The 25,900-nt window shown below is 34.3% G+C and overlaps 2 protein-coding genes across 5 annotated transcripts; one reads left to right on the top strand and one right to left on the bottom strand.

The window, feature by feature from the left end:
- Positions 1-1,847: 1,847 nt before the first annotated feature.
- Positions 1,848-11,486, top strand: LOC110648268 (topless-related protein 1). 2 transcript variants are annotated; one of them, XM_058148493.1, is made up of 27 exons: positions 1,848-2,037; positions 2,514-2,650; positions 2,760-2,939; positions 3,043-3,156; positions 3,236-3,394; positions 3,831-4,008; positions 4,089-4,215; positions 4,337-4,446; positions 4,604-4,769; positions 4,884-4,993; positions 5,083-5,152; positions 5,250-5,323; positions 5,436-5,531; positions 5,610-5,705; positions 5,874-6,001; positions 6,124-6,358; positions 6,443-6,604; positions 6,688-6,798; positions 7,026-7,172; positions 8,282-8,392; positions 8,496-8,675; positions 8,759-8,887; positions 8,971-9,066; positions 9,449-9,637; positions 9,730-9,896; positions 10,704-10,980; positions 11,271-11,486. In XM_058148493.1, exons 2-26 carry the CDS (start codon positions 2,571-2,573, stop codon positions 10,912-10,914), a joined length of 3,426 nt encoding a protein of 1,141 aa, XP_058004476.1. In that variant the 5' UTR covers positions 1,848-2,037; positions 2,514-2,570; the 3' UTR covers positions 10,915-10,980; positions 11,271-11,486. The 2 variants fall into 2 exon arrangements, with proteins under 2 accessions (XP_058004476.1, XP_058004485.1); XM_058148502.1 differs by having other exon boundaries at positions 10,704-10,977; positions 11,269-11,486.
- Positions 11,487-13,321: 1,835 nt separating this feature from the next.
- On the bottom strand, positions 13,322-25,674 carry LOC110648264 (uncharacterized). Of its 3 annotated transcripts, XM_058148520.1 has the most exons (17): positions 25,522-25,672; positions 24,255-24,284; positions 23,988-24,162; positions 23,778-23,906; positions 23,471-23,678; positions 22,297-22,443; positions 21,739-21,813; positions 21,276-21,347; positions 20,822-20,893; positions 20,350-20,421; positions 20,186-20,257; positions 18,545-18,616; positions 17,858-17,929; positions 16,910-17,053; positions 15,815-15,886; positions 14,449-14,595; positions 13,322-13,859 (listed from the first exon to the last, which is right to left on the bottom strand). In XM_058148520.1, exons 3-17 carry the CDS (start codon positions 24,015-24,017, stop codon positions 13,675-13,677), a joined length of 1,569 nt encoding a protein of 522 aa, XP_058004503.1. In that variant the 5' UTR covers positions 24,018-24,162; positions 24,255-24,284; positions 25,522-25,672; the 3' UTR covers positions 13,322-13,674. The 3 variants fall into 3 exon arrangements, with proteins under 3 accessions (XP_058004503.1, XP_058004498.1, XP_058004490.1); XM_058148515.1 differs by lacking the exon at positions 24,255-24,284 and having other exon boundaries at positions 25,522-25,674; XM_058148507.1 differs by having other exon boundaries at positions 23,988-24,284.
- Between the last annotated feature and the right edge of the window lie 226 nt (positions 25,675-25,900).

Here is a 25,900-nt window from a genome sequence, read left to right on the forward strand (position 1 = left end):
ATAATTTAAAAATTAATTTTTTTAAAAATATTTAAAATAATATTTTTATTCAAAAAAATAATTTCAACCCTCTAAACACAATTATATATGTTGGCTTTTCTTATGTCTAGTAAATTTATTAGGCAAGATCTTGTATTTTCAAATGAATGTAGTAAATATAAAATTGATTTTATATAAAAATAAGTTTAATAATTTTTCAATTAAATATTTATATTAAAATTTTTACTAAATTAATGCACATAAATTTTAATAAAAATATTCAATTAAAAATTATTAAATTTTTTCGTTTTTCTATATGTTAAATAATAATAATAATATAAAACATTTAAACTATATTTATTTAAAATATATTATCTATTTCATTAATTATTTTAAAATTAATAAATAATAGAAATTTAATATATAAATTTAAATTAATATAAATAGAAATAATCAGATTGCGCAATTGAAATATTGACATCTCTAATATCCAAACAAAATCGGACATATTTTTTCATTTGATAATTGCAACCCATCACATCAAATCTGCCTCAGAGTCAGACTGCAACCAAAAAAAAAATTGTAGGCCCCATCGCTTCTGACACCAGTCACACGACCACTTTGTTCCATTGTCAGTGCTTCGTGTCTTCCACGCTCCTCCCTCGTGAGAGTGGGCTTGAATTTTCTGTCCTCTTTAATGCTAGAATCTTGCCCTTTCTTTCGTTTTTGGTCCTGTCCGTTTGAAATATTTCACACCTGTCCCTACCTGCTCTGTTTTCCACCGTTGATCTCCCTCGTGATTTGTTGTTTCCAGCAATTTTTGATTTGTGCGGACCATCTCATCCTTTCTATTGAGCTCTTGTCGGCTTCTTTTTCTTTCTAATTTTTATTTCAAATTCTCAAGTCAACTTTCATTTACTTTATTTACTTATCCTGGTCAATCTTACATTTATATTTTTTTAAATTATTTTTAAATATTGAAAACCATTATATAATTATATAAATTTAAGTTTATTAAAACCAAAATACATGGATTTGATAGAAAGGGTAGTAATGGCGGACGAACATATGAGATACAGTAACCCCCACACTAACCCAAACTTCCCCACCTAATTTTTCCATTTAATAACAACTTTTCCATTAGTCAATTATTGCTACACCTATATATCAAAACGGACTTTCTCTTCGCTCATAAATATCTCGCGATAAATCGTCAACAAATCTCATTTCTCATCTCATCTCATCCATTTCCATTTATCGAAATCATGAACCCAAACTACTGTATCACGTGATACAATCAGTGCCCACGTCTCCATCTCTGCGCAACTGACCCTCAATGGCAACTCTTGTAATATTCTCCTAAATCTAAGGGTAAAATTACTGGGTCCCGTCCGAGAAAAAGATTGTTGTTTCTAGAGGGATCTGAAGAGTTAAAAAAAAAAAATATAAATAAAAATCGCTGTCCTGATTTTTTTACTCTATTCCTCAGTTCTACCTTCACCTCAATTCCTAGCCGTTCAATCAACACTTGCATTGAGAAATAGCTATTGAACAGAGAAAATGCTTTGCTCTAGGGTTGCTAAGTGGGTCCATGCTTTTGCCAGAACACGAAATAACGGTGGACTTTATTGTAGAAGATATTTCACTCGAGATAGACAGTTGTCAGCTAGAGATTCCGAGCCGATAAACTCGACAAAACGTAGCCGGCTAAGTAGGGACCACAATCAACTGTGCTTATACATACGAACCGGATCTTATCTTTAATAAGCTATCATTTGATTAGATACGCACTAGTGATAAGCGAGTGCACTTATCACCCTCTTTATCTGTCTCCTCTTCCCTATAAAAAACGCCATTCCTGCAAGTTTTAATGTTTGTGTGTGTATATATATATATAAATTTTCTGGGGAGAGGAAGTCTAGAAAGAGAAAGATAAATCTAGCTTCATTTCTGGAGAGAAAAAGCTGTGGTTTTTAGAGAGAGAAAGCTTCTCGTAGCTCTCTCTCTCTCTGTATATCTCTCGTTCTGGGTCTCTGATCTCTCTGCTTTGTTTACGAGGTGAGTTTCTTAGAAATTTCGCTTTTTGCTTTACGCTATAGAATCTATCACTTTATTTTTTTGTGTGTGTTTTTATTTTTTGAGTGCTCTCTTTCTCTTGTTTTTTGCTCGACCTGCTTTTTTTTTTTGGGTTCATTTTTTCCCTTTTTATCTTTGAATCCTATCTAATATAAAGCTGCTTTCTGTATCTCTTTGATCCCTGAAAATATCAAAACCCTAATTTTGCTTTTGTTTTCTCTTCGTTTACTTGTTTCTGATCCTGATTTCATTTCATGTTAAATGCTTATTATGTGTAGTAATTATGCCCGAAATGATGATTTTTGGTGTGTTAATGGTTAAATGATCTGCTTTGAGTACGATTTTTAAATTCACGCGATATTATTATTATTATTTTTTTATCCTTTTTTGAAATAGCTGGTTAGTCATGGCTGACACTTTTTTTTATATATATAATTTTTGTGGAATTTCCTACCCAGATCTAGTGATAATTAGGTGATATTTGCGCATTTCTAAGCGAAAGCGGGGCTGTTAAGATGTCATCTCTTAGTAGAGAGCTTGTGTTCTTGATCCTGCAGTTCCTTGATGAGGAAAAGTTCAAAGAGACTGTTCACAAGTGAGCTTTCTAAATTTAAGTTTTCCTTAATTATTTATTATTGGGTATGTTTCAGTAATTATGACTTGCTGATGTGGACACATTAATTATTGTTTCAAATGTTAAATAGGCTTGAACAGGAATCTGGGTTTTTCTTTAACATGAAGTATTTTGAGGATGAGGTGCACAGTGGTAATTGGGATGAGGTGGAGAAGTATCTCTCGGGTTTCACGAAAGTGGATGATAATCGATACTCCATGAAAATCTTTTTTGAGATTAGGAAACAAAAGTATCTTGAAGCATTGGATAAGTAAGCAAAAGATTCCAGTTTACATCATTTTCTGCTTTAGGAAGTGTCGCTTGTATGTAACAATTGTTCTACATATGGATGACAATGTTTGAGATTTTGATAGGCATGATCGTTCCAAGGCAGTGGATATATTGGTGAAGGATTTGAAAGTGTTTGCCACATTCAATGAGGAGCTTTTCAAAGAAATCACTCAGCTATTGACATTGGAGAATTTCAGGTATAAGATACGGGGAATAATTCAAAGTCTCAATCTGAGTAACAATAGCAGTTGTAATGAAAATGATTGTGTCTTACAGGGAGAATGAGCAACTATCCAAGTATGGAGACACAAAATCGGCAAGAGCAATTATGTTGGTGGAGCTCAAGAAGCTTATTGAAGCAAATCCTCTGTTTCGTGATAAATTGCAGTTTCCTAACCTTAAGAATTCAAGGCTACGGACTCTAATTAACCAAAGGTAATTTTTAGGGATGTCATTTGGCCGGATGACATTTGTTTTATCTTAAAGTGACTTCTTGGGCCTTTTGCTTGACAATGTCAATGTCTTATCTAACTTGTCTTTATACATGAAAGAGGTGCAGATCCATTTGCCTTGCATGGTCTTTAATACAAGTATTTTGCATATATAATATTACCAGATTAGTTCTCATCAATGTAATATCTGGCTAGGGGTTGTGCTAGTTAAACCATTGGTGTTCTATGCGTTTCTCAAATAATGTGCCTTTTAGTCATAATTTCTGGAATGTATGTGTAAAAGCTAGTAGTGGTTATGTTTATTTAGTTTTAGCCTTTGCAGAAATCACATTAATGTTACAGGGTTATTAGGCATCAATTACTTGTTTCATTCAATATGTTGTCACAAACAAATTACTTGCTTGCTATGTAAATTACAGCTTGAATTGGCAACATCAACTTTGTAAAAATCCAAGGCCAAATCCAGATATTAAAACTCTTTTTGTGGATCATTCATGTGGGCAACCAAATGGCGCTCGGGCTCCATCACCTGCAAATAATCCTCTGCTTGGATCTTTACCAAAACCTGGAGGGTTTCCTCCCCTTGGTGCGCATGGGGTGAGTTATCTGGCCTGCTCTGTTTTAACACCATTTGAGTGATGAAATCTAATCTTAGTGCGCTTGGATTTTGTATTCAGCCATTCCAGCATACACCAGCACCTGTTCCAGCACCTCTTGCTGGTTGGATGTCTAATCCTTCCACTGTAACTCATCCAGCTGTTTCTGGAGGAGGAGCCATTGGCCTTGGTGCTCCATCAATCCCAGGTAGTATCCATAGTTTTGATATAAATTTCTAAGTTCTTCGGCATTATCATGCTGAGATTGTACGAAATGGGTAGTTCTTTTTTCTTTTTAACAAACAGATGTGTTTTGTTGCGTTGAATAGCTGCTCTGAAGCATCCAAGGACTCCTCCAACTAATCCTTCTGTTGATTATCCATCTGGAGATTCCGATCATGTTGCAAAACGAACAAGGCCCATGGGAATTTCTGATGAGGTATTATGCAAATATTAATCTAGCCATTGGTTATGTTCATGAATTTTATCTTAAAGCTATCTCTGTTTTCTTATTTATGCTTTTGAAATTGATGAATTATGTTTCTGTCATGTCTGCTGAAAATATCTATATTATTGATCTTTTCTCATTTATGCAGGTCAATTTGCCAGTTAATGTGTTGCCAGTATCATTTCCAGGACACGGTCATGGTCAGACTTTTAATGCGCCAGATGACTTGCCAAAGACTCTTGCTCGGACTTTGAATCAGGGATCATCTCCTATGAGCATGGATTTCCATCCTGTTCAGCAGACTATTCTTCTAGGTCTTTTGTTTTCTAGTCTTTCATTTGGTTGATATTGTGTATTATTTTGTATATTAACATCCTTTAAGCATTCTTGGTATGTGGTCATTGTGTGTTCTTAATATGCTGCTACAGTTGGTACCAATGTGGGAGATGTTGGGCTGTGGGAAGTTGGTTCTAGGGAGAGATTGGTGTTAAGAAACTTCAAAGTTTGGGATCTTAGCACATGTTCAATGCCTCTGCAGGTTTATCCGTTGTGCTTTTTATAGTGATAATCCTTAATGCCTGTTATGTTGGAATTACTTAAAACTACCTATTTTTTCATTAAATTCAGACAGCTCTAGTTAAAGATCCTGGTGTGTCTGTGAACCGTGTGATTTGGAGTCCTGATGGCTCCTTATTTGGTAAGCTAATCCATCATGGCATCATAGAATACATCCATCAAATGCTTTAGGGATGCAAAGGTACTTTACTGATGTGTCCTCTCTGTTCCAACAACAGGAGTTGCATACTCAAGGCACATTGTACAAATATATTCTTACCAGGGTGGTGATGATGTAAGGCAGCACTTAGAGGTATATATATATATATATATATATGATACTGAGTTGAGTGAAAGTATGGAGCTTGTTACTTATGCTGTTTGATTTTCTTAAATACGTAATGACAGTTGACTCTGATATTTAGATTGATGCTCATGTTGGTGGAGTAAATGATCTTGCATTCTCCACCCCTAATAAGCAACTTTGTGTAATAACTTGCGGTGATGACAGGACCATCAAGGTTTGTTTTTCGTATTCTATGTGTCTGTTTCAAACATTTTAGACATCATTGGTTACTTATTTTGTTTTGCAATGCTAGGTATGGGATGCTGCTACTGGTACAAAACAGTATACTTTTGAAGGTCATGAGGCACCTGTTTATTCTGTCTGCCCTCACCATAAGGAAAACATTCAGGTAGCTTTCAAGTTTCACATTACCTCTCCACTCCCATCAAGGGGGCTTCTTTTAGTTGTTCCTCTTTCCCTACTTTGGGCTTGGCATGCTTTTTTTCCTCCTTCCTATGACAAATTATTGCCAGTCTCCCCATGTTCTTGATATTTTCTTTTGCTTTTTCCCCCTCAGTTTATTTTTTCAACCGCATTAGATGGGAAGATAAAGGCATGGTTGTATGACAATTTGGGATCTCGTGTTGATTATGAGGCTCCTGGTCGCTGGTGCACAACCATGGCTTACAGTGCTGATGGTACAAGGTTAATATGCTCAACTTAGTGTGCCATTAAATCTTGTATTTTGAGGTGTATTGGTGCATCGACAAACTAACATCAACCTATTCATTTGGCCCTTTTCTTTGGGTTTATGGTTGGAACTGTAGGCTCTTTTCATGTGGGACAAGTAAAGATGGGGAGTCACATATTGTTGAATGGAATGAAAGTGAAGGTAATGTGAAAAGGAGCTATCAAGGTTTCCGCAAACGTTCTTTGGGTGTTGTTCAATTTGATACTACAAAGAACCGATATTTGGCTGCTGGTGATGATTTCTCTATCAAGTTTTGGGATATGGACAATATTCAAAATTTGACATCAATTGATGCTGATGGAGGTCTTCCAGTAAGTTCCTTTTGTACCAGTAAATTGTTAAGCGAATATGTTGGAGGGTGATAGATGCTCATTTTTGGCTTTACTAATTTGTAGGCAAGCCCACGTATCCGCTTCAACAAAGATGGCACTCTCTTGGCAGTTTCTGCCAATGAGAATGGTATTAAAATATTGGCAAATTCGGATGGTCTTAGATTGTTGCGTTCGTTTGAGAATCTTTCTTATGATGCCTCACGAGCATCTGAAACTGTTACAAAGGTACTATTATTAGATTATTAGTTCTTATGCAACATTGACCTGTTAGCAATCAAGTCTTGCCTAACATGTTTTCTCTTGTTCAGCCCATAATTAACCCAATCTCAGCAGCAGCAGCAGCGGCGGCGGCAGCTGCAGCTGCAACTAGTTCTGGACTTGCAGATAGAAGTGCTTCTGTGGTTACTATTCCAGGAATGGTTAGTTGAACATACTTCTTGTTTTATATCTGGCATTACAATTTTATTGTATTAACAACCTGAATGGTAATTACCCTTCATGTGCACAATTACATATTTACTTCCGGTAGTGTATGTTTATTTATGAGAAGTAGAGTAGGGTCTATGAGCATGATCTAATGCATTTTCTGCTAGTGCCATATGAATCTTTGTTATAAATTTTGCTTAATGAAAGTTGATTTTGTTAGAATGGAGATGCTCGGAACTTGGGAGATGTGAAACCTAGAATAACTGAAGAAGCCAATGACAAGTCGAAGATATGGAAACTCACTGAAATTAATGAACCATCTCAATGTCGGTCCTTAAGGCTTCCTGAAAACTTGAGAGTGAACAAGGTAAAATTTGCTCAATAGCATCCTCTTATATTTTCTTGTTTGCTCTTGAGTACTTTCATGTCTGTGTTTCAACTCCTCCATCCCACCAGATATCACGTCTGTATACTCGCCAGTGCACATCTTAGTTAAGACTCACCAGTGCACATCTTAGTTAAGCACCTGATGCATAATGAATATAATTTTGGCGTGCATATAGTCCCGGTTCATACTCATACCTTAATATTTGGTTGTTTGCTTGGACTCATCTTCTCGTTAATGCCGATACTTATATCTTTATGAGGTGATATGGCATGAGGAGGATTAGTCCCATGTGGCAAGTGAAGCTTTTTTAAAATTAAGGAACTTGCCATTGACAAGATCCTGTGAAAGCATTTTTTAAAATCTTTTTATGCTATTCAATATGGATAATTCAAGAGTGTTCGTTAAGTGATGGGGGTTGAAATTATATTAAGAACTCATGAAGGTGGGCAACATATTGGGACTAACTTTTGAAGATGCTAATTGTGCTTAACTCAAATGTGCACAACTTGGAGGGCCTATAAGCCTCATCATGCAAACTTCATAGTAAGTACGTAACTTTCAAATTGTTGTCTCAGTAATGTGAAATTACATAACTTCATAGGATGCCAAAATGTTAAAAATAATGTGAAATTACTCCAAAATTTGAAATGAGAGTGGATTTCTGTTTTTCTTTTTAAATAGCTTAAAGGTCTTGGTGTGAGTCTGTGAGGGCATGTAATAAATGAAAATCTGCCTGCTTTAGTTAATTGCTAATACGTGGCGTGAAAGACCAGCTTGATTTAAGCAAAATTTTCTCCACTAGGAAAAAAATTATTTAGGCAAATATAGGTGCTTTTTTTGAAGAGTTAAGTGAATAATTATTTTCTCATTGTTATTCCAAATCGACCCTGCTTTGTGGATCAGCAGTGGGTAATGGATTGCAATATATTACCCACTGCTGATCCTACTTGTAAAACTTTCTATTTATTGCAATGTAATGCCACTTGAAATGAATTCAAGACACATGTGCCCCACTTGTAAAACTTTCTATGGCTCTTTCCTTCTTCCAACAATGGTATCCTCATTAGTTTCCTTTCTGAATATTACAGATATCAAGGTTAATTTATACAAATTCAGGTAATGCCATTTTGGCATTAGCATCAAATGCAATTCATCTGCTATGGAAGTGGCAACGAAGTGATCGTAATTCAACTGGCAAGGTAATATGCAGAGTACTTTTCATAAACCATCAGTATTTGTATTTTTTACTTAAATTTCTAAATGAGTTCCATTATGCGTTAACATTGGTGCTTCATCCTGTAGGCAACTGCCAGTGTGTCACCTCAATTATGGCAACCCTCAAGTGGCATTCTGATGACCAATGACATTACTGACACTAACCCTGAAGAGGCTGTGCCATGTTTTGCTTTGTCCAAAAATGATTCTTATGTTATGTCAGCATCTGGAGGAAAGATTTCCCTTTTTAATATGATGACATTTAAGGTACTATATGAATCCTTAGTTGTAATTTGGATTCTTCTGCCGATTTCATTTGACTAAACTCATCTTCTTTTGGTCAAGCCCAGACAATGACAACTTTCATGCCGCCCCCACCTGCAGCAACATTTCTTGCTTTTCATCCTCAAGATAACAATATTATTGCTATTGGCATGGATGATTCCACTATTCAGATCTATAATGTCCGTGTTGATGAGGTATAATTTAGTTGTAAACGTTTATTCCATTGTTCGTGTTTAGGAGTAACACTTGTTATTTAGTGCTCTTTTTATTGGTGCAGGTCAAGAGCAAGCTCAAAGGTCACTCTAAAAGAATAACAGGCCTTGCCTTTTCCCATGTGCTGAATGTGCTTGTTTCATCAGGAGCAGATGCTCAAGTAATAATCTTCCCATTGTCTTATGTTCAGTCACTTTGGTCAGTTTTCAATTGTCCTAGTAGGATCACAAAAAGTTAAATATGCATTTATAATCGCTTTAATTTGTTTTTAATTTGGCGTTTGACATAACTCGGTGCTTTATTAATTTGCAGACACTATACAGAATAATTTTTTTGGGTTTTTTAAGTGATACAAAGATAAGAATTTAGGCTTTTGTTTCGCTCTATGCCATGAACTGCTTTTTCTTATTGGCAAATTTTTACATTTTCTACTCTTCTTTACACAAATTTGCAAAGTAATTCCTAAATCTAAAGGCTCCTTTCTATTGGGGCCTTCGCTTTGAATGTATTCCCTAACAATCTTTCTTTTGGTCTTTCTCCAGCTTTGTGTCTGGAGTTCTGATGGATGGGAAAAGCAGAAGACGAGATTCTTGCAAGTTCCACCTGGGAGAACTACAACTGGACAATCAGACACACGTGTACAATTTCATCAGGACCAGATACAATTCCTGGTTGTACACGAGACTCAGCTTGCAATATATGAAGCAACTAAGCTAGAGTGCGCAAAGCAGGTAGCGTTTGTTTTTTTTGTCCACCTTCTGGCATAAGATACATGATGCCCTTTTGTTCTTAGTTTTTTCTTTTTTATTTTTTTTCTGTTTAGTGGGTCATACGTGAATCCTCTGCACCAATCTCTCATGCAACATTCTCATGTGAAAGTCAGCTGGTATATGCCAGCTTCTTGGATGCAACAGTCTGTGTGTTTAATGCACAAAATCTGAGACTACGTTGTCGCATCAATCCTTCCTCTTATCTTCCTACTAATGTCAGGTAATGCCCTTGCACAATTGCTCAACATTTGTCTACTTAGATTCATCTACCCCTTAATTGGGTGACATGTTTCCACACTAGTTTTTGTTGCTAGGCATTTTCACGTGAAGTGATTCCCTATTTGGCGACCAATATGTATTTCTGATAAGTTATTTAACTCATATTTTAAAATGCGAAACTTGACTGAATTATTACATGGCTATCATTGTTTATTTTGTCATTCTTACAAGCACAGCAGAAATAAAACCTAACCAATGTTTTTCAATGGGAACTGCCTTGGCGAGCGCCCAACCCAAACACCACACACCCCCCCCCCCCCCTCCCTCCAACCTTTTATAAATTATTAAAATTTAAACTTTGATTTGGCTTATTCTTCCTATCAATACCTTTGCAATGTGGAATATCACATTATTATGTTGTTCTTGAGAAGGGAAATTTTCTCTAGTGTTGACCAAGTAGTGGCGTGGGCAAATTTTCATATCATGAAACCCTTATTAAATCTTTCTAAAATTTTTTGTACCCTAGCTTACTGCAATATTAAACAAATAATGGAAGAAAAAAAAAATGAGTATGATCGAGATATGTTATCATGGATGATTCTGAATCAGCAAGAGTGAGTTTCAAAAATGTGATTGAACTTGCAATAACTTTGACCTATCATAATGATTATTGGGATGTTGCGTTATTAATTAATTCCATTTATATTTTGTTCTGCATTGTTGCTAGTCTGGTTGGGTAAGAAAAGTGCTTTGCCTCCTATTTATGCAACAGCCATGTCAATTTTGACACTTGTTTATTGTACGGCAGTTCTAATGTCCACCCACTTGTGATTGCTGCACATCCACAAGAATCGAATCAGTTTGCATTGGGACTATCTGATGGTGGGGTTCATGTGTTTGAACCCCTTGAATCTGATGGCAAATGGGGTGTGCCTCCTCCTGCTGAGAATGGGTCAGCAAGCAGCGTGCCAGCTGCTCCTTCTGTAGGACCTTCGGGTTCAGACCAAGCCCAGAGATGATCTAATGCCCGCCAGAGCACAAGTTCTTTTACATGCTTGGCTTGCTGGCCTCTACTCCTAAGTTAGGTATGACTGGCATTTTGACTAGCTTCTATACATTTTGAGTGTTGCTTTTAGAGCTTGGTACATAATCATCAGGATAAATCATTTGATTCAGTAAGTTTAGTTGAAGAACTATGATTTTGCCATATGAACTTATATGTCGTTACACTAATATTACCCTTTGCCCAGTCCATAATTGGTTGGTAGATGGGTCAGTCTTATCCAAAGATCTTCCTTCTTATCTGCTTTACCTACTATTTTATTTTCTTTCTCCTTTCTGACACCTATTATCTTGATTCCATTTTGGTTTGCAGTTTGATGATCATGATGTGTAATTTACTCAAGGAACGACTTGCAAAAGATGTAGATTTAGCATGTTTTTGTCAGATACTACTGTGTTAGGTAAATGCTGTAGGAATATTAATAGTGCTTTTCATCGTTTAGAAAATTATATCTTGAAGATTTTTTGTTTTCCATTCTGTGTTTGTTTTCTTTCCTTTCAATTGTTCAATAGTCTGAAAATTTTATTATTTGTCTTGAGCTCTTGGCATCTTCAAATATTAAAGCTGCTTACGTTTTTTTTTTTTTTTAATTTGTCTATATATGGAAAGCCTCTTCTGTAATTTTCCCCTTCCTATCTTTCTTGTCTTTTCGGGATTTTTGTCTGGAGCAATGGTAGATTTAGCATCAGGAGGATCCAACGTCAGGTCTGGTCTCTCATCTTTCAGCTTACTCTTTAGTCTAAGCATTGTGTGTTTCCAGTTCTTGTTGCCGCCATTTGTACAAAGTCATAAATGCCCAATACAAATGGATAGGACAGTTCCTTCTCAGCTTTTGTGGTTATTATGTAAAAAAATTATTTTTTTCTATTTAAAAAAAAAAAAAAAGATAGAAGTGAAAGAAATTAAAGTAAAAAGAAAGAAAAAGAAAATAGGAGCAGTGATCAATTAATTGTGTTGTAATGTACTCTAGTCTAATATAAAGGAGAAAAGGGAAACTGAAGAAATAATAATGATATTCAAGAATTTTTTTTTTAATTTAATTTTTTAAAAAACAAAAATACCGTTTCAACTGTTTAATGAATATGATAGTATTGCTCATTTTGATTATTAAATGAACAAAATTAAATTCTATAGAAGTTTAAAGCTTAGTAAATAGAAAGTTGTGAGATGTTTAATCTAGGTTTAGAAGGGAGTTGTAAGCTCGTCCCGCAGCACGCATTTTAATGATCAAAAAGACTTGAGATCTCTAACGCGTCGTGTATATAGGAACATTAGAAGGCGGAGCTACACCATTAGCGTAGGGCGATCGTTCCCCCTCGCAATATTTTTCATTAGTCGTATTTTAATTACATTTAATATATAAATCTATTTTAATCATAAAGATAATTCATAATGAAATAACTTATATTATTTTATGTTAATTTATCTATATTTTATTCATAAAGGTAAGCATCTTCCTCTCTTCTTCCTTCACCTTGTGTATGCTTCTCCCTGCGAATCCACCCACTCGCATGGCCATGTGGGGACAGTTTTTTTTTTCTTTTTTTTTAAATATAGTTTCAATGTTTATTATTATTATTATTATCAGCAAATAATGCATTTGAGAGCGCATAGGATGGCTCTATTTACACACTATTTATTATTTATATTCCACATTTTATTTATATATATATATATATATATATATATATATATATATTTATATTTATAATTCACAACTTTGTTAATGCCACCCAATGAATGTCAATTTTTTTTTTCATTCTCTTAATTTCGTTGTGGAGAAAAAAAAATGAACTACGCATAAAATTATCAAGCGAGAAACATATGTTAACACATTTTTATGTATTCTTTTTAATGTATGAATATGTTTGTGTTTTGGAAAAATTAATTATTGAAAAAATGCATGTTTAGTGCATAAAATATAAATGTTTCAATGAAAAAAAAAATGTCCATAAAATATGCTCGAGTGTAAAATAAAAAAAATAAAATTTAAATATTCATATTTTGTTTTATAAAATAATTATATGTTAAAATTTCATTTGTTTTGTAACAAATAACTTACATATATATAAAATATTTTTGTATTTCAACACAATTTTTGAAGTCTTGAAAATAAAAAAGTTACATTTTAGTAAAAATAACTTAATTTTATTTTTTCAAGTATCATAAATACTAAAAATTGCAAAAATTATTTTTCTGAAACAAACAAAATCTAAATTATAATTTTTAGTTTTTTAATAGATATTTGAAAATGCTAATATATTTTAAAGAGCTAATTTAATAATAAACTTCAACAATTGCATGGGAAGTGCAAATACCCATGAGGGGGGCAAGCGTTGCTCCGCGACCCATCCAATGTTACATATGGCAGAAATAAGCACAAGCAAATTCAAAAGCCTGCGCATATATATTTATTAGGCAGTGCAAAGCAAACATTCATCCAAGTACATACACATAAATCTCTATCTTTTTTAAAATCCTTATTTTACCATCGCTCAAAAGGCCTGCCAAGGAAGCTTATCTACAATTTCTTTCATACCAAACAATATGAAAGAAAGCTTCACACAAGGTGCAAGCTCCTTTTTATCTATCCATATGTACAATCCTACGTTTCATTTATCTTCATTTAAAACACCAGCACCTTCATTCCTTCAAACACAACCTATTTGCAGCATGTTCCATATCCTTCTCCTCCCCCCTGCCCCCACCTCAACTACTACTCAGGCCGGTAGCTCACCAGTTGAGAGAGGTAAGTTGACTGAAGCTTCTTAATGTCATTAGCTGTCACCTTGCATGACTCCAAGGTCAATGATCTTAAATTTTTCAGTAGCTTCAAATGCTGCAACCCTGCACTGGTCACACGGGAATTTGAGACGTTCAACGAGACCAATCCTGTCAACCCTGCATGTGTACGGTCAGATATGAGTTGCGACAGAATGAAATTTTTGTAAATCCTCAGCAACCCTATAAACAATATAAAAAAAATGGGAGTCATGTAATTCAGTACACAAAAAAAAAAAAAAAAGAGAATTGGTTCGCCTTTTACTCTGTTATCACACTTAAAAACATAATTATCTCAGCAAAACTTAATCCCAAGCTAGTTAAGATCAACTATATGGATCATTTTTTGTCATTCAACTCTGTTAGACACTATGTCCACATCAAGCAAAAGGAGAGGATAATTAAAAAAAAAAAAAATTACTAGCATAGCCAGTTATCAGTAGATGCATAAGCGACTCTGGAATCCTTAAAAAATAAAACAGTCAAATCCAAGTTTATTGTGTAAAGAATGTGGGGTCTACACTAGAATAACTTTATCATAAAAGTTTCAGCATTTTCATAAAAAATAAAATTTCAGCATTTATCCAATCATCTTCAACCATACATACAGTTTAGCACAAAAGAAAAGTCAAATAAATATCGATCCGCTACCCAAAAGAAGCAAATGAAGTCGGGTAATTCATATAAAGTGAAGTGCTTCAGATCATACCAGAAATCAATTCCAATGATTTATCTGTTAGATTGCAGTTCTGTGACAAATTTAGCAGAAGCAGGGATGAAAGATCTTTGATGTTCCTTATGCCAGCATCAGTTAATCCACCACCACATATTTCCAAAGACTGCAGATTTTTGAAATCTAAAGCAGTAGCAGCAATTGAAGACAGAATGAGAAGGGAAAAAGATGGCAGGAACTTTCTCTCAGAAAGCATGCAGGATCCAACTAAAAAGATTTCAACTTTAAACACGTTCCAGTAATGTCATGAATGAAATTATTTCACCATCTAGCAACAACAAGAATGCCTATACAATAAGATTTTTTTTTCCAGCTATATCAAAAATGAATGAAGAAATAACTAGGTAAAAATGCTTTCCTATTATCTTTGCTGATTTCGGTTATTATAATCACACATATTGGAGAACAGGGTAACATTAAGTAGATCAAACTTACTATTGGCCATATATATATTATACAGGTACAAATTATTTCACAATTAGGATCCTCTCATATTTTAGCTCGTATACTCAAAAGCCACAACTTGAGCCCTGATGTGATTTATTTTAACACCATTACCATCTTTCCTACAATGGTTAAAACCTAAAAGCCTAAATATTTTATTTCCAACGTCACCCTCCATTCTCACTTTGGAATAACAGCCTAAAATCCTTTCCTCTTCTGGTCTGACATCGCTAGCAAGCAATATCATCAACCAAAGCCAGCCATAATCTCCTGCATTACTGCAGTTTTGTTATACTCCTTACCTAGCTTCCTCACAGAGCTACTAATTTTATAGGTCAGGCTATCCCAATTCAGCGTGATATTTTTGCTTATGCTCAATTCAGCCTGATATTTTTGCTTATGCCCAAGCCCAGCCCTATTTTCAGGCATAACTTTTAGTCCAACTCTATATATATCTTATTTGTTGGATGGGCTAGGCTAAAAGAATTCCCACTCCTAGAAGGAAATCCCTTGTCAAAATCCAGCATTTCAATGGACTGGGTCGCCCCAAAGTTTATGAATAGGTTAACTTCCTCATGCAAAACCTACAATTCAAAAGCTTTTGCCCCAGTCTCTTTGGTCAGTGGAACCTTAATCTCCCCTTTTAAAGTTTGTCCCACACCAATACTGTAATCTAACACCAAAACAAATTAAGATAAACAATTCTACCAAAATGAGCTTTTCAGCTGAATGTTCGAAACGATGCCATAATCAGACAAGAATAAATGACCAATAATTCTTCCAAACAAACTATTCAGCTCTACAGCCAAAATGGCAGCGTAAGAAATTATCCACTCAGCATCACAAATAATTTTTTTCCCTTTGGTAGACGAGTTAAAATAAGCATAGAATAGCATACTTCGCAAATAGTTTGTTCCAGAATCTGTAATACGAGCTCCAAAAAGGTCCAGATGGGTCAATCCTGTCAAACCTGAAAAAAGAAAAGCACAAATATATAATAAGTTGTATGAATCAGAATACTCGCAAATTCCCAAGTTCAAATAAATATGGGGTGCACTGTTATATAAAAATTACAAACAGATTCCAAGACTAAGAATCATTCAACTATTACTTTACAAGAACTTGCGTTACACATTCTCGTTGAATTTAGTTATTTCGTCCTTAGCCCAATACGCAAGCCTTCTCTTTCTTATTTATTTTAACTCCAAATAATCCCATTTTTCACTCAGAATAACTAGTTCACTTCAACATAGCTAACATAAAGCACAGTTAAGATCTAATTGCCTTCACCCCAATAGGGTAAGCAATTTCAGAGGGACTCTCGAGGCACTGAAACAAAATCATATCAGAAACAGATCTCCCCGAACTATAGTGAACACTATAAGTCGACAGATGAACAAGATTTTTTGCACCCAATTTGAAAGCAACATTTCCCATAGGCTTGGCTTTGAAAAACTTTCAAGCCAAGAGACTGCCTAAAAATGCATGACACAGGACACTCTTAAGTAGGCACCCCAAACAAATTATTGTCACCTAAGAATTAGAAAAGCACCAAAAGAGGTAGATATAGATCTTGCCTCACGCATTAATTGCCATTTTCCAGGCAAGTCAATAATATAACAGAAAGGGTGCAAACTGCAATCAAACAAAAATAGAGTTGATATGGATGCAAAAGTGCATACAAATATTCTCATGATCTCTTCTGCAGTTACCATGGTCATTGCTTTCCAACTCTCAAGCAACAATACCTTTTTTTTTTGAACCAAGTTAACCAGGATTTCAAATAAAAGATGAAATATCCCACATAGAATTAGAAAAGTACCATAAGAAGGCACCTCAACACGAAAACATATTACTAGAAGATCAAATAGGTTATGCATTCCAAAGATAAGCTCACTTTAATTGATGTAACAGGCTAGAAAAGATTCCAAGGAATCAACAACATCAAGAAACAGATCATCTATAGGCATCATCCCCACAAATACACACTTACTTGATAGGGCTGCAAGTCCACTATCAGTAATTTGGCGGGCATCAAGATTAAGCGATTTAAGAGAAGACAATCCAGACAATTTTCTTATACCACCATCTGTAATCATAGTGAATGACAGATTTATACTCTCCAAATTGGTCAAACCTAAAATGAACAAACGAAGAGAAGATTAGATTATGCAGTGTATATAAACCAAGAAAATATTTGTTTATTAAATGAGCATAAACCATAAGTTCATAACAGAAACTGCGGTGAGAATTTTGTAGGAACTGCTTGATTATCTCCACATGAGCACGCCAGCTGTTGGATGAGAGTGAAATCTCCCATCCAAGAGTTGGCGCACTCATTCACGTGTACACAAGCTCATTGAAGAGATATACTTCCATTTCCCTTCAATAGTCTGCCAGACTAATTTATGCTTTTAATGCATAGTGGCAGGCAACCACCAATACATTTATTTCATGTAGCCTTTCCAGTTAGTTCACAGAAAAAAAAAAAGGTCTTACCAATTATCATTTCATTGAGTTAGAGGTCAAATGAATTTAGACACGCTTTAAAAAAAAAGTTGCATTAAAAGGCTGATAATAAACCAAAAGGACCATAATCAATTATAATTTAGACAAAGTTCATATTATAAGGTGCTGCTTCAACCAGTCTGGATTCTAAAAGATAAATCTAGTACCGAAGCCTGCAAATGCTTATTATCTTTGCCAATAGATCAACCTATGACCTCCAAGGCCTATGCCTCATAGGTCTAGACTTTGAGAAATAATATTTGGAAATCACATATAATACTCCAAAGCATTTAAAAATATTACTCCACAAGCTTTCTCAAAATACGGGGGGAAAGGACCCCTTACCAAACATATCTCACTCGATAAAACTGTAAAAGGTTGCATTCAGATGAGAAGATGACGTTTCAAACAGAGACAGGATTTAATTTCTAACCAGATAGGTGGCGAAGCCCACTGCTTCCAACTTCAGTATCTGACAACACTAAGCATTTCAAACGATGAAGGCCTAAAAAACCAAAAAAGAAAAAAAGGGGCATGAAAATGCAGCATAGTATACTTCAGACAACATTAAACTAATAATGGGAAATGAGATGGGAAAAAATAGAGGGAAAATGTATGTTGGATTGATCATCAAAACCTTTAGACAATGCATTCACAAGGCTATATGAAAACAATGCCCTGATGAACTTTTGCCTCAAAACAAGGCCTGATAGAAAATACTGACTTCATGTCAATAGAAAATCGCAATCAGACTGTTGAGTCTTGACAACAAATTATATGTTCACTTTTTTCATTGCTCCTGTAAGAATTTGTAAGTCAATTCATAATTTCAGCAGCATTTTTGCAACAACAACAATGGTTAAAGCATGACAACATGGATTCTAGAAAATTTCTTGATTAATTTCACTATTTGAGACTTTTTAAATGACATAAAACGGAATATCAATTTCATCTACATCAAAGATGCAAATGCACATAAAAAATGAATTAGCAATTTCATCTACCACATACAAGCACCCTTCTAGATAACCTTTTAATTAAAATAAAATTTCAAAAAACTGAAATAAACACATTCGGAACTTTTTCTTTTTAACAAAAAGGAGGCAAATCATTTAGTCACCTGTTATGTTAGCCAGACCCTCATCATCAATTCTGCAAGAATCCAAGTTCACGCTCTCCAAATTTGTCAAACCTGCTCAGGACAATGTAAAAGAAATAATTTCCTGAAGAAGAACATCTAACATAAGTTTTTACAGATTATTCACCCATTGTAATGCACAAACTGATTTCTGTTTCCAAATTTTAGACATGACATTGTAATAATTCCAGAAAAATTCAAGATATTCAATACACTTAGAACAGCTAACAAGACATTCTGCTCATAGAATTCCAATTTGAAACGATGGAATAAATTTCAGGTAAATTTTGCCAACAATCAAATAAATACTGAACCATTTTGCGAAGCCTATTGATGCTTGACTAGCATGTATTCAGGACAGAAGACATCCAAGGGGAAAAGTTAGTGGCAACTTAGAGAGTGTTTGGCCAGCTTATAAGCTAGGATTTTAAGCTAACCTCTTTGTTTAGAATATTTTTAAAGCTCATTAAAAAAAAAATTAGGGGAGGGGAGCTTTTCTTTTGGGTGCTTATAAGTTAGTTTGACCAATTTCAATATATACTGTTCAAGTTTCCTATTTGAATTTAAAAAAATTGTTCTGGACGTCTTTGTAGAAAAAATGAATCAGGTTCAACTCTATCCCAAAAGCTAGCTCAAGGTGAGGAAGTGTGCCTAAGTTTTATATTTAGCTCAAATACCTTATCTCAAATCAATGACAACCTCCTCACGCCCAAGCATAAGGAATGAATATGTAAAGGGTAAAGTTTGCAAACAAACACATTAGTGGGTGGCCCAACATTGAAGTAAGGTAGGCTTTGATACCATATAATAAAAATGGATCGCGTCTAACCCTAACCCAAAAACTAACTCAAGGGGAAGAGATTTGTTCAAATCTTATACTTAGCTCAAATACATAGCAGTCTTGAACGTTGTACTTCTCGTTTGTGTGTGTATGTGTGTGTTTGTGTTCTTGCTTACTTTGTTTTTCTACGTTAATTTAAATAAATTATTTCTATTAGAATTTTCTAAAAAACAATTTCTATTAGTTTTTGATAAACTATTTATTTATTTAATTTAAAATTAAATTATATTACAATAAAATAAAAATATATTTTGATAATATTATAGTAAAAAATTAAGTTAATATAATTTATTATTTAATAATTTAATACCTTTGTTAGTCATTTTAATAATAAATGCACTTTAAAGCTGCTTTTAACCAAACATTATACGTAACTGCTTATAATTTTAAATGCTTATAAACTCAAATTGATATTAGGGGCTTTTCAGCCAATTATTATAAGTTAGGCCAAACACCCTCTTAGTATAGAGTTCAAACACTAGTGAAATAAAATCTATGGACAGAAGAAATTTCAGAGCCTTTAATGAAAGGAGCACTTTGTTTAGTGTTCAGGAACCAAAGGAGGAACTAAGGAATTTTACACTTCACCATGTTATATTTTTCAGTTCTCTTAGGAAATCCATAATTTTCATCTTTTCAACCTTACTATTAATTAGAATCCAGAAATCTTATCTACAGGTTCAAACAAAAGCATGAAAGGAACAATTAATTAACATCTAAATATTTTATCAACAATTGATGGAAACAGAAACATGCATGAATAAAAGAGAGAGAGAAACTACCTTTCAGGTGCACCAAGCATGCATCCGTGATTTCATTGAAGCCCAAGTTTAGCACCTTTAGTTTTCCGAGCTCTGCAAAAGGCAAGTCACATTAGAAGAATAGGATCATTTCTAACGTTTTTGCATTCATCAGCCATGATTGGAAAAATACGAGTTGCACTTACTCGAAAACCCCTCGCATCCATCATCAGAAATATGGCATCGGTTAAGATTCAAATACAACAAAGAAGTAAGAGCTGGACAAAAAAAAAAAAAAAGGCAATAAAGAAAGTTAAAACCGAACCTTTAGCAAAGATTTAGATTACCAAATAAGATAGAATTTCCAAATTTTTTAGAAACATCTCCAGAAACACACTCATCATATTTTATTCCTCAAAGATTCTCCATATTCATAATCATTGGAAAACCAAGCCTATTAAGCAAGAATCAATAGTCAATTTTAAACAGAAGACATGAGTTAGGGGTATAGTATGCCGCAAATCATCAAAAGCACATTCTCATAATTTGCTAAGAGAGTGACTACAAGCCATTATATCAGTGTGAAATAGAAAAAAAAAAAAAAAAAAAAAAAAAGGGGGAAGGTTGCAATGACCAATAGAAATGTTAAGCAGTTGAATCGAAACATAGAATGCAAACCAGAGATAGTCTCCAAGCATGCAGCCGTGACTGGACACCCTTCCAAGTTTAATAGATTAAGCTTATGCAGACCTGAACCACATAACTAAAAATCAATTTTTCTCCTTTTCTGGATGTAGAAATCAACTTTAACAATAATTAAGAAAATTTATGTTACTGAGTCAAACAACTAAAGGACAATATTGCCATATAAAGTGGTCACAAAATGTGAGATAATGTTCATGAGTGCTAATTGGGTACCTCTAGCAGCACAAAAATAACTGAATAGGTATCACTCAACCAATAAGGACATGGCTCCCCTAGGTAATGCTCAACATTATACAATTTCAAACCTCTGCTTGTGTACATTAAGTATCACTTACTAAGCAAAGCATGGAACTGTCCACATTTTCCAAGAATATAGCATAATTTATTGTTTTTAAGATTAATATAAAAATAAAAGAGAATTAAATACCTTTCAAATAAGAAATACCCACATCTGTAACCTTGCTGCATGAAATTTGTAATCCTTTCAAGTTTGTCAACCCTGAAACAGAATGTAATGAGCAATTTGCCTTGCTGGAAAAACTAGAAAGTTATTAGATAAAATTTAAATTAACAGATTCACAGTTTTCACATGAACCTATCTTGAAAATAGACTATTTCAAATTCCTATTCATTTTATTCTCAAGTCCATACCTTGTAAAAGGCAGATTCTTAAATGATAGACCAGTAATTCCACGTCATCCAATGACACTAACCTAACCAAAATGCTATCAAGCTGGTACATATGCATGCACTTTTTATGTGTGTGTATGTGTTCATTGGGAATTAGAGAAAAGGGGGGTGGGTAGGGTTGTGTTTTTTTTTTTTTTTTTTGGGGGGGGGGGGGGGGGTGGCGGGGGGTGTTGTGCGGAAGAAAGAGAGAGGCATATTACCTGAAAGATGCTTCATATCTGCATCCTTTATGCAGTTACACCATTTGATACTAAGAGACTCCAACTTTGTCAACCCTGTAGAATGACAAATACCACAAAAATCAATTAAAAATTGAAATGTTAACACATTCCTCATTTGGTAATTTTGCAGCTTGAAAGCTCCAAGTTAAAGCTTCATCATTCTATATTCGTCAATTAAAACCCCCATAGCACGTACAAATACAAGCATAACTAGATGTAATGACTCTTTAGAAATACTTGCAGATGCCACTGTGTGTGTCAGTTCAAATGCGCATACTTACACAGATACACACAAACAGATCTTTCAAGGATTTCAAAAATAAAAAAACCCAAATAGCTTTCGAGGTTATTAGGAATAAAATAAATAAGCACATGACAAAGGTAGCACTACATGATTCCCAGAATATGACACAAATACACACAAGAAGATCCCAACCAAAACTATCATAAATTTAGAATGAAAAGACAGCATTTCTTTTATAAATAAAGAAATTTAGAAAGTAGTCTGATCAAGCCAACTTTAAAGGTTAAAAATACCTTTGAGATGAACAAGTCCACCGCCAATGCCAGGACACCTCTCCAAGTCCAATTTCACCAAGTTAACTAAGCTAGCAAAGGCACTCATGCCTTGTGCTGTAATTGAATTGTTTCTTCTAAAACTCAAACTTGTCAAGTTTGAGAAGCCTGTAGATTTTTCAAAAAGATAAATATTACAAAAACTAATCCCAATTATGACTGCATGCTTAATCCCATAATTTGAGAAAAATGAAGGGTAAAAAAGATTCAAACAGAGAAAAGGGGAAAAAAAATAAAGAACAGGGAAGTGCAATAAAGAGTTACATACATGAAAAGATAAATATATTAATGAACAAGAGTAAGCACAAGTAAGTACAACAGTATCCCAATTAGGGGTGGTTAGAGTTGAAGGAGGAAGAAATTGAACTTTATTATTTCTGATGATTATTAGGCATATGGTAGACACGTGGTGTCAAAATCGCATAATATAACACAAAACATGGGCAAAACTCATCAAAACAAACAAACAGCAACAGATTAATACTTTTAGAACTCTCCTCATGCCATATCTTGATGCTTAAACTTGATAAAATTCAAATGAAGGTCCAACCATCCACATGCCTAAGAAGTATAATTTTCCTAGATTAATAGAATAAAGAATTCTATTCATGCATAAACTACTTCCCATCAAGTGAAGGTCTAAAAGAAGTCAGATGAGAAGCAACCAAACAATCTAAAGTTGCTTTCAAGTTTAAAGTGGTTTGGGAGCATTGACAATAAAAAGGCTTAAATAAGCCCACAAAATTATAAATATACCCCGATAATGGTAAACAAAAATAGAAATATGAGTGTTGTTAAGCAGTTACAATTGGCTTCCCTCTGAAGCATGGAGGTCAACTGGCTAAAAGAAATCGAGAATGTAGGCAAGATAAAGGACTCTCCTTTATTCTAATTGGCTTAGGTCCAGAGTAGCATTGCATTCAGATCACAATCAACATGTTTTGCTACTTTCCTCTTCCTTTTATTATCTTATTGCTTTATATTACTCAGTCCTACCTTTGTCCTACACCATTTTCTACAAAGTTCAGAAAAATATCATCATAAAACAACATAATTGTGGAATAGAAGGGCAGAAAAAAAGGAGTTTTTTTTTTAAAGAGGGGGGGAGGGTTTGGGTGGTGGTGGGTTCGATTACCACTGATGTGATTAAGTCCAAGGTCTGAAATCTGGTCACAATAATTAAGATTTAAGGCTTGAAGGTTTGTGCAGTCATTTAGATGAATCAATCCAGCATCAGTGACATCTGAACCAGAAAGATCCACAGAAAGCAAAGATATCCCTTGTGAAGAGATAACTTCCATCCAATCATCATTAACGCCAGGGCATTCTCCCAAGTGAAGATCCTGTCAAAACCCACAAGCAGATTAGCAATTGCAACAATCAACCAGTAAACGGTGACAAAGATGTTCAAATAATTTGCCAAATAACTCGCTAGAAAATACCTGGAGAGCACAATCTCGAAAGGATTTAAGAGAAATATCAGTCAAACGTTGAGAATACACTAATTCATTGAAAATCTGCTGACTGATGTCCCTTGGAAGCATTGAAAATGTACTGTAATTATCTATGTCCTGTTGGAGTAAAAAGCTAAACCAATCAGTCCGTCTGGAAAACAATTTGGGGATCTTGATATGGCATCAAACAGAATTTACCTCACAAATGTTTTGGATGCACAATTCCATGAGGGATGGACATCTTTGATTCCCCCGCTGCTCACAAGCAGGTCTAGAAAATGAAGTTGCCGACCACTTTGAGCTTGCACTTTTGCTATATCTTCTAGCACTCCGACTATGAAAATTATCTTCATTGTCCAATTGATCTCTCTTCCTAGAACAAGCTCCCCCCATTGAGGAAATATCTTGTGATCAATTATATGTCATAAAAACTGCAACTGAACACTACCCTAATCATTCAATTACCAAAAATAGAATTATGCACTCTACTTCACCCTGTAAAAATAAGAAACAGTATAGCAGAATAAGTATTCAGTCCAAGTATCGTCAAGTAATGGATTCCTAAAAATAATTTTCAATAATTCCTTATTATAAAAGCGCCATTTCTTTCAACAAATAATTCTTCAAAAATACTTCTTTTGGGAATTCTTAAAAGTTCTTACCATCTTCTAGCTAAAATTGCAAACAAGCACAATTAACATAGTTGCTGTAAATAAAGTTATAAATACGGTTAAATAAGCTACACTTGCCTATTTAAATTTTAAACCATTAAAACCTTGTAAAAGCTCTGCACAACCAACAATGCTAATATCACAGACATTTAATTAAAACCAACACGAAAAATGTCTAAACAATTGAAGTTATAATCTTTTTTCACCAAATTAAGGAAAAACAACAATTAATGTCATTCACAAATTTGCCAACATCATTAAATTAAGCATTTTATTTTTCATTAAAAAAAAAAAAAAAACTACTTTAGCACACTGGAGCTCATTAATAAGCGGGCTATAGACTTGCAGCATTGTGAATATAATCAAATAAGAATTACAAATGAACTGAACTATCTTCCAAAAGGAAAATATTATAACTAGAAAACAGTAATCTTTTCACAAGTTTATGGAACATAAATGTCGTTGAGTTCCAGAAAAATTTACGGTGAACAAAATTAATAATCTGATATTTTTCATTCCAAAAATAAAAAATGAAAAACTCAAAGAATAGTTGACCATATTGATACAGATTCACAGTTAAGGTCAGTTAAACCATTTCGTCTCCTCAAAAAAAATAAAATAATGAATTCAAATCAATAAACTGAATTACAAATTTCCTCAGAAACCAAACAACAAAAAAGAAAATCACTGAATAGCAAAACTAAGCAAAAGATAAAACAGAAGACTAAAAGGAAAGTGAGGGAAAAAAGGGGGAACTTTACACCAAAACATAAAACAACAATTATTAACGGAGATGTTTGATCATTAAAAAGAAAAAAAAAAGGAAACAAAAAAAACACAAAAGATGGAATTTTTTTATAAAGCCATAATATATATATACACATCATGACAAGGACAAAGGCTCAAAAAGCAAAATTCCCTTTCCCAGAAAGATCTCCACAAATCATTTTCAAGGAAATCATTTTCAAAGGAAACAAACAGACTCGAAAGCAAACCACAACAAAACCGAGGAGCAGAAAAGAAAGAAAACGCAGAACCGATTCTCCAATCTCCATCAATACCTTATCATGATCGGTTACTGGAACCGATTCTATTTTCTAAGAAATCACCAACAATTAACACACAGAGGAGAGGGCTAGGGCGTAGGGGGAGAGGGAAAGAGAGAGAGACAGTGATGGAAACATAGTGTAAGCCGGAGTAAAAGAATAGAACAAGGCAAGGTGGCTGTGACCGAACCAGAGCCCAGACCATTGGATGATTGACACGTGGAATAGAGTCAGTGAGAAAGGATTGGCGTTAGGTGCACTGAAATTAAAAAAAGAAAAAGGCCGAGATAAGTATGGAAATGTGGGGCCCGTTGAGGGTCCCAGTGGAACTTAGATTTTTTCTCTAAATTGTCTATTCTCTTTTTGCTTTTGCTTAATCCATTAACGTAAATGG

The sequence above is a fragment of the Hevea brasiliensis genome, chromosome 1 (assembly GCF_030052815.1).
Source record: "Hevea brasiliensis isolate MT/VB/25A 57/8 chromosome 1, ASM3005281v1, whole genome shotgun sequence".
NCBI classification, from domain to species: domain Eukaryota; kingdom Viridiplantae; phylum Streptophyta; class Magnoliopsida; order Malpighiales; family Euphorbiaceae; genus Hevea; species Hevea brasiliensis.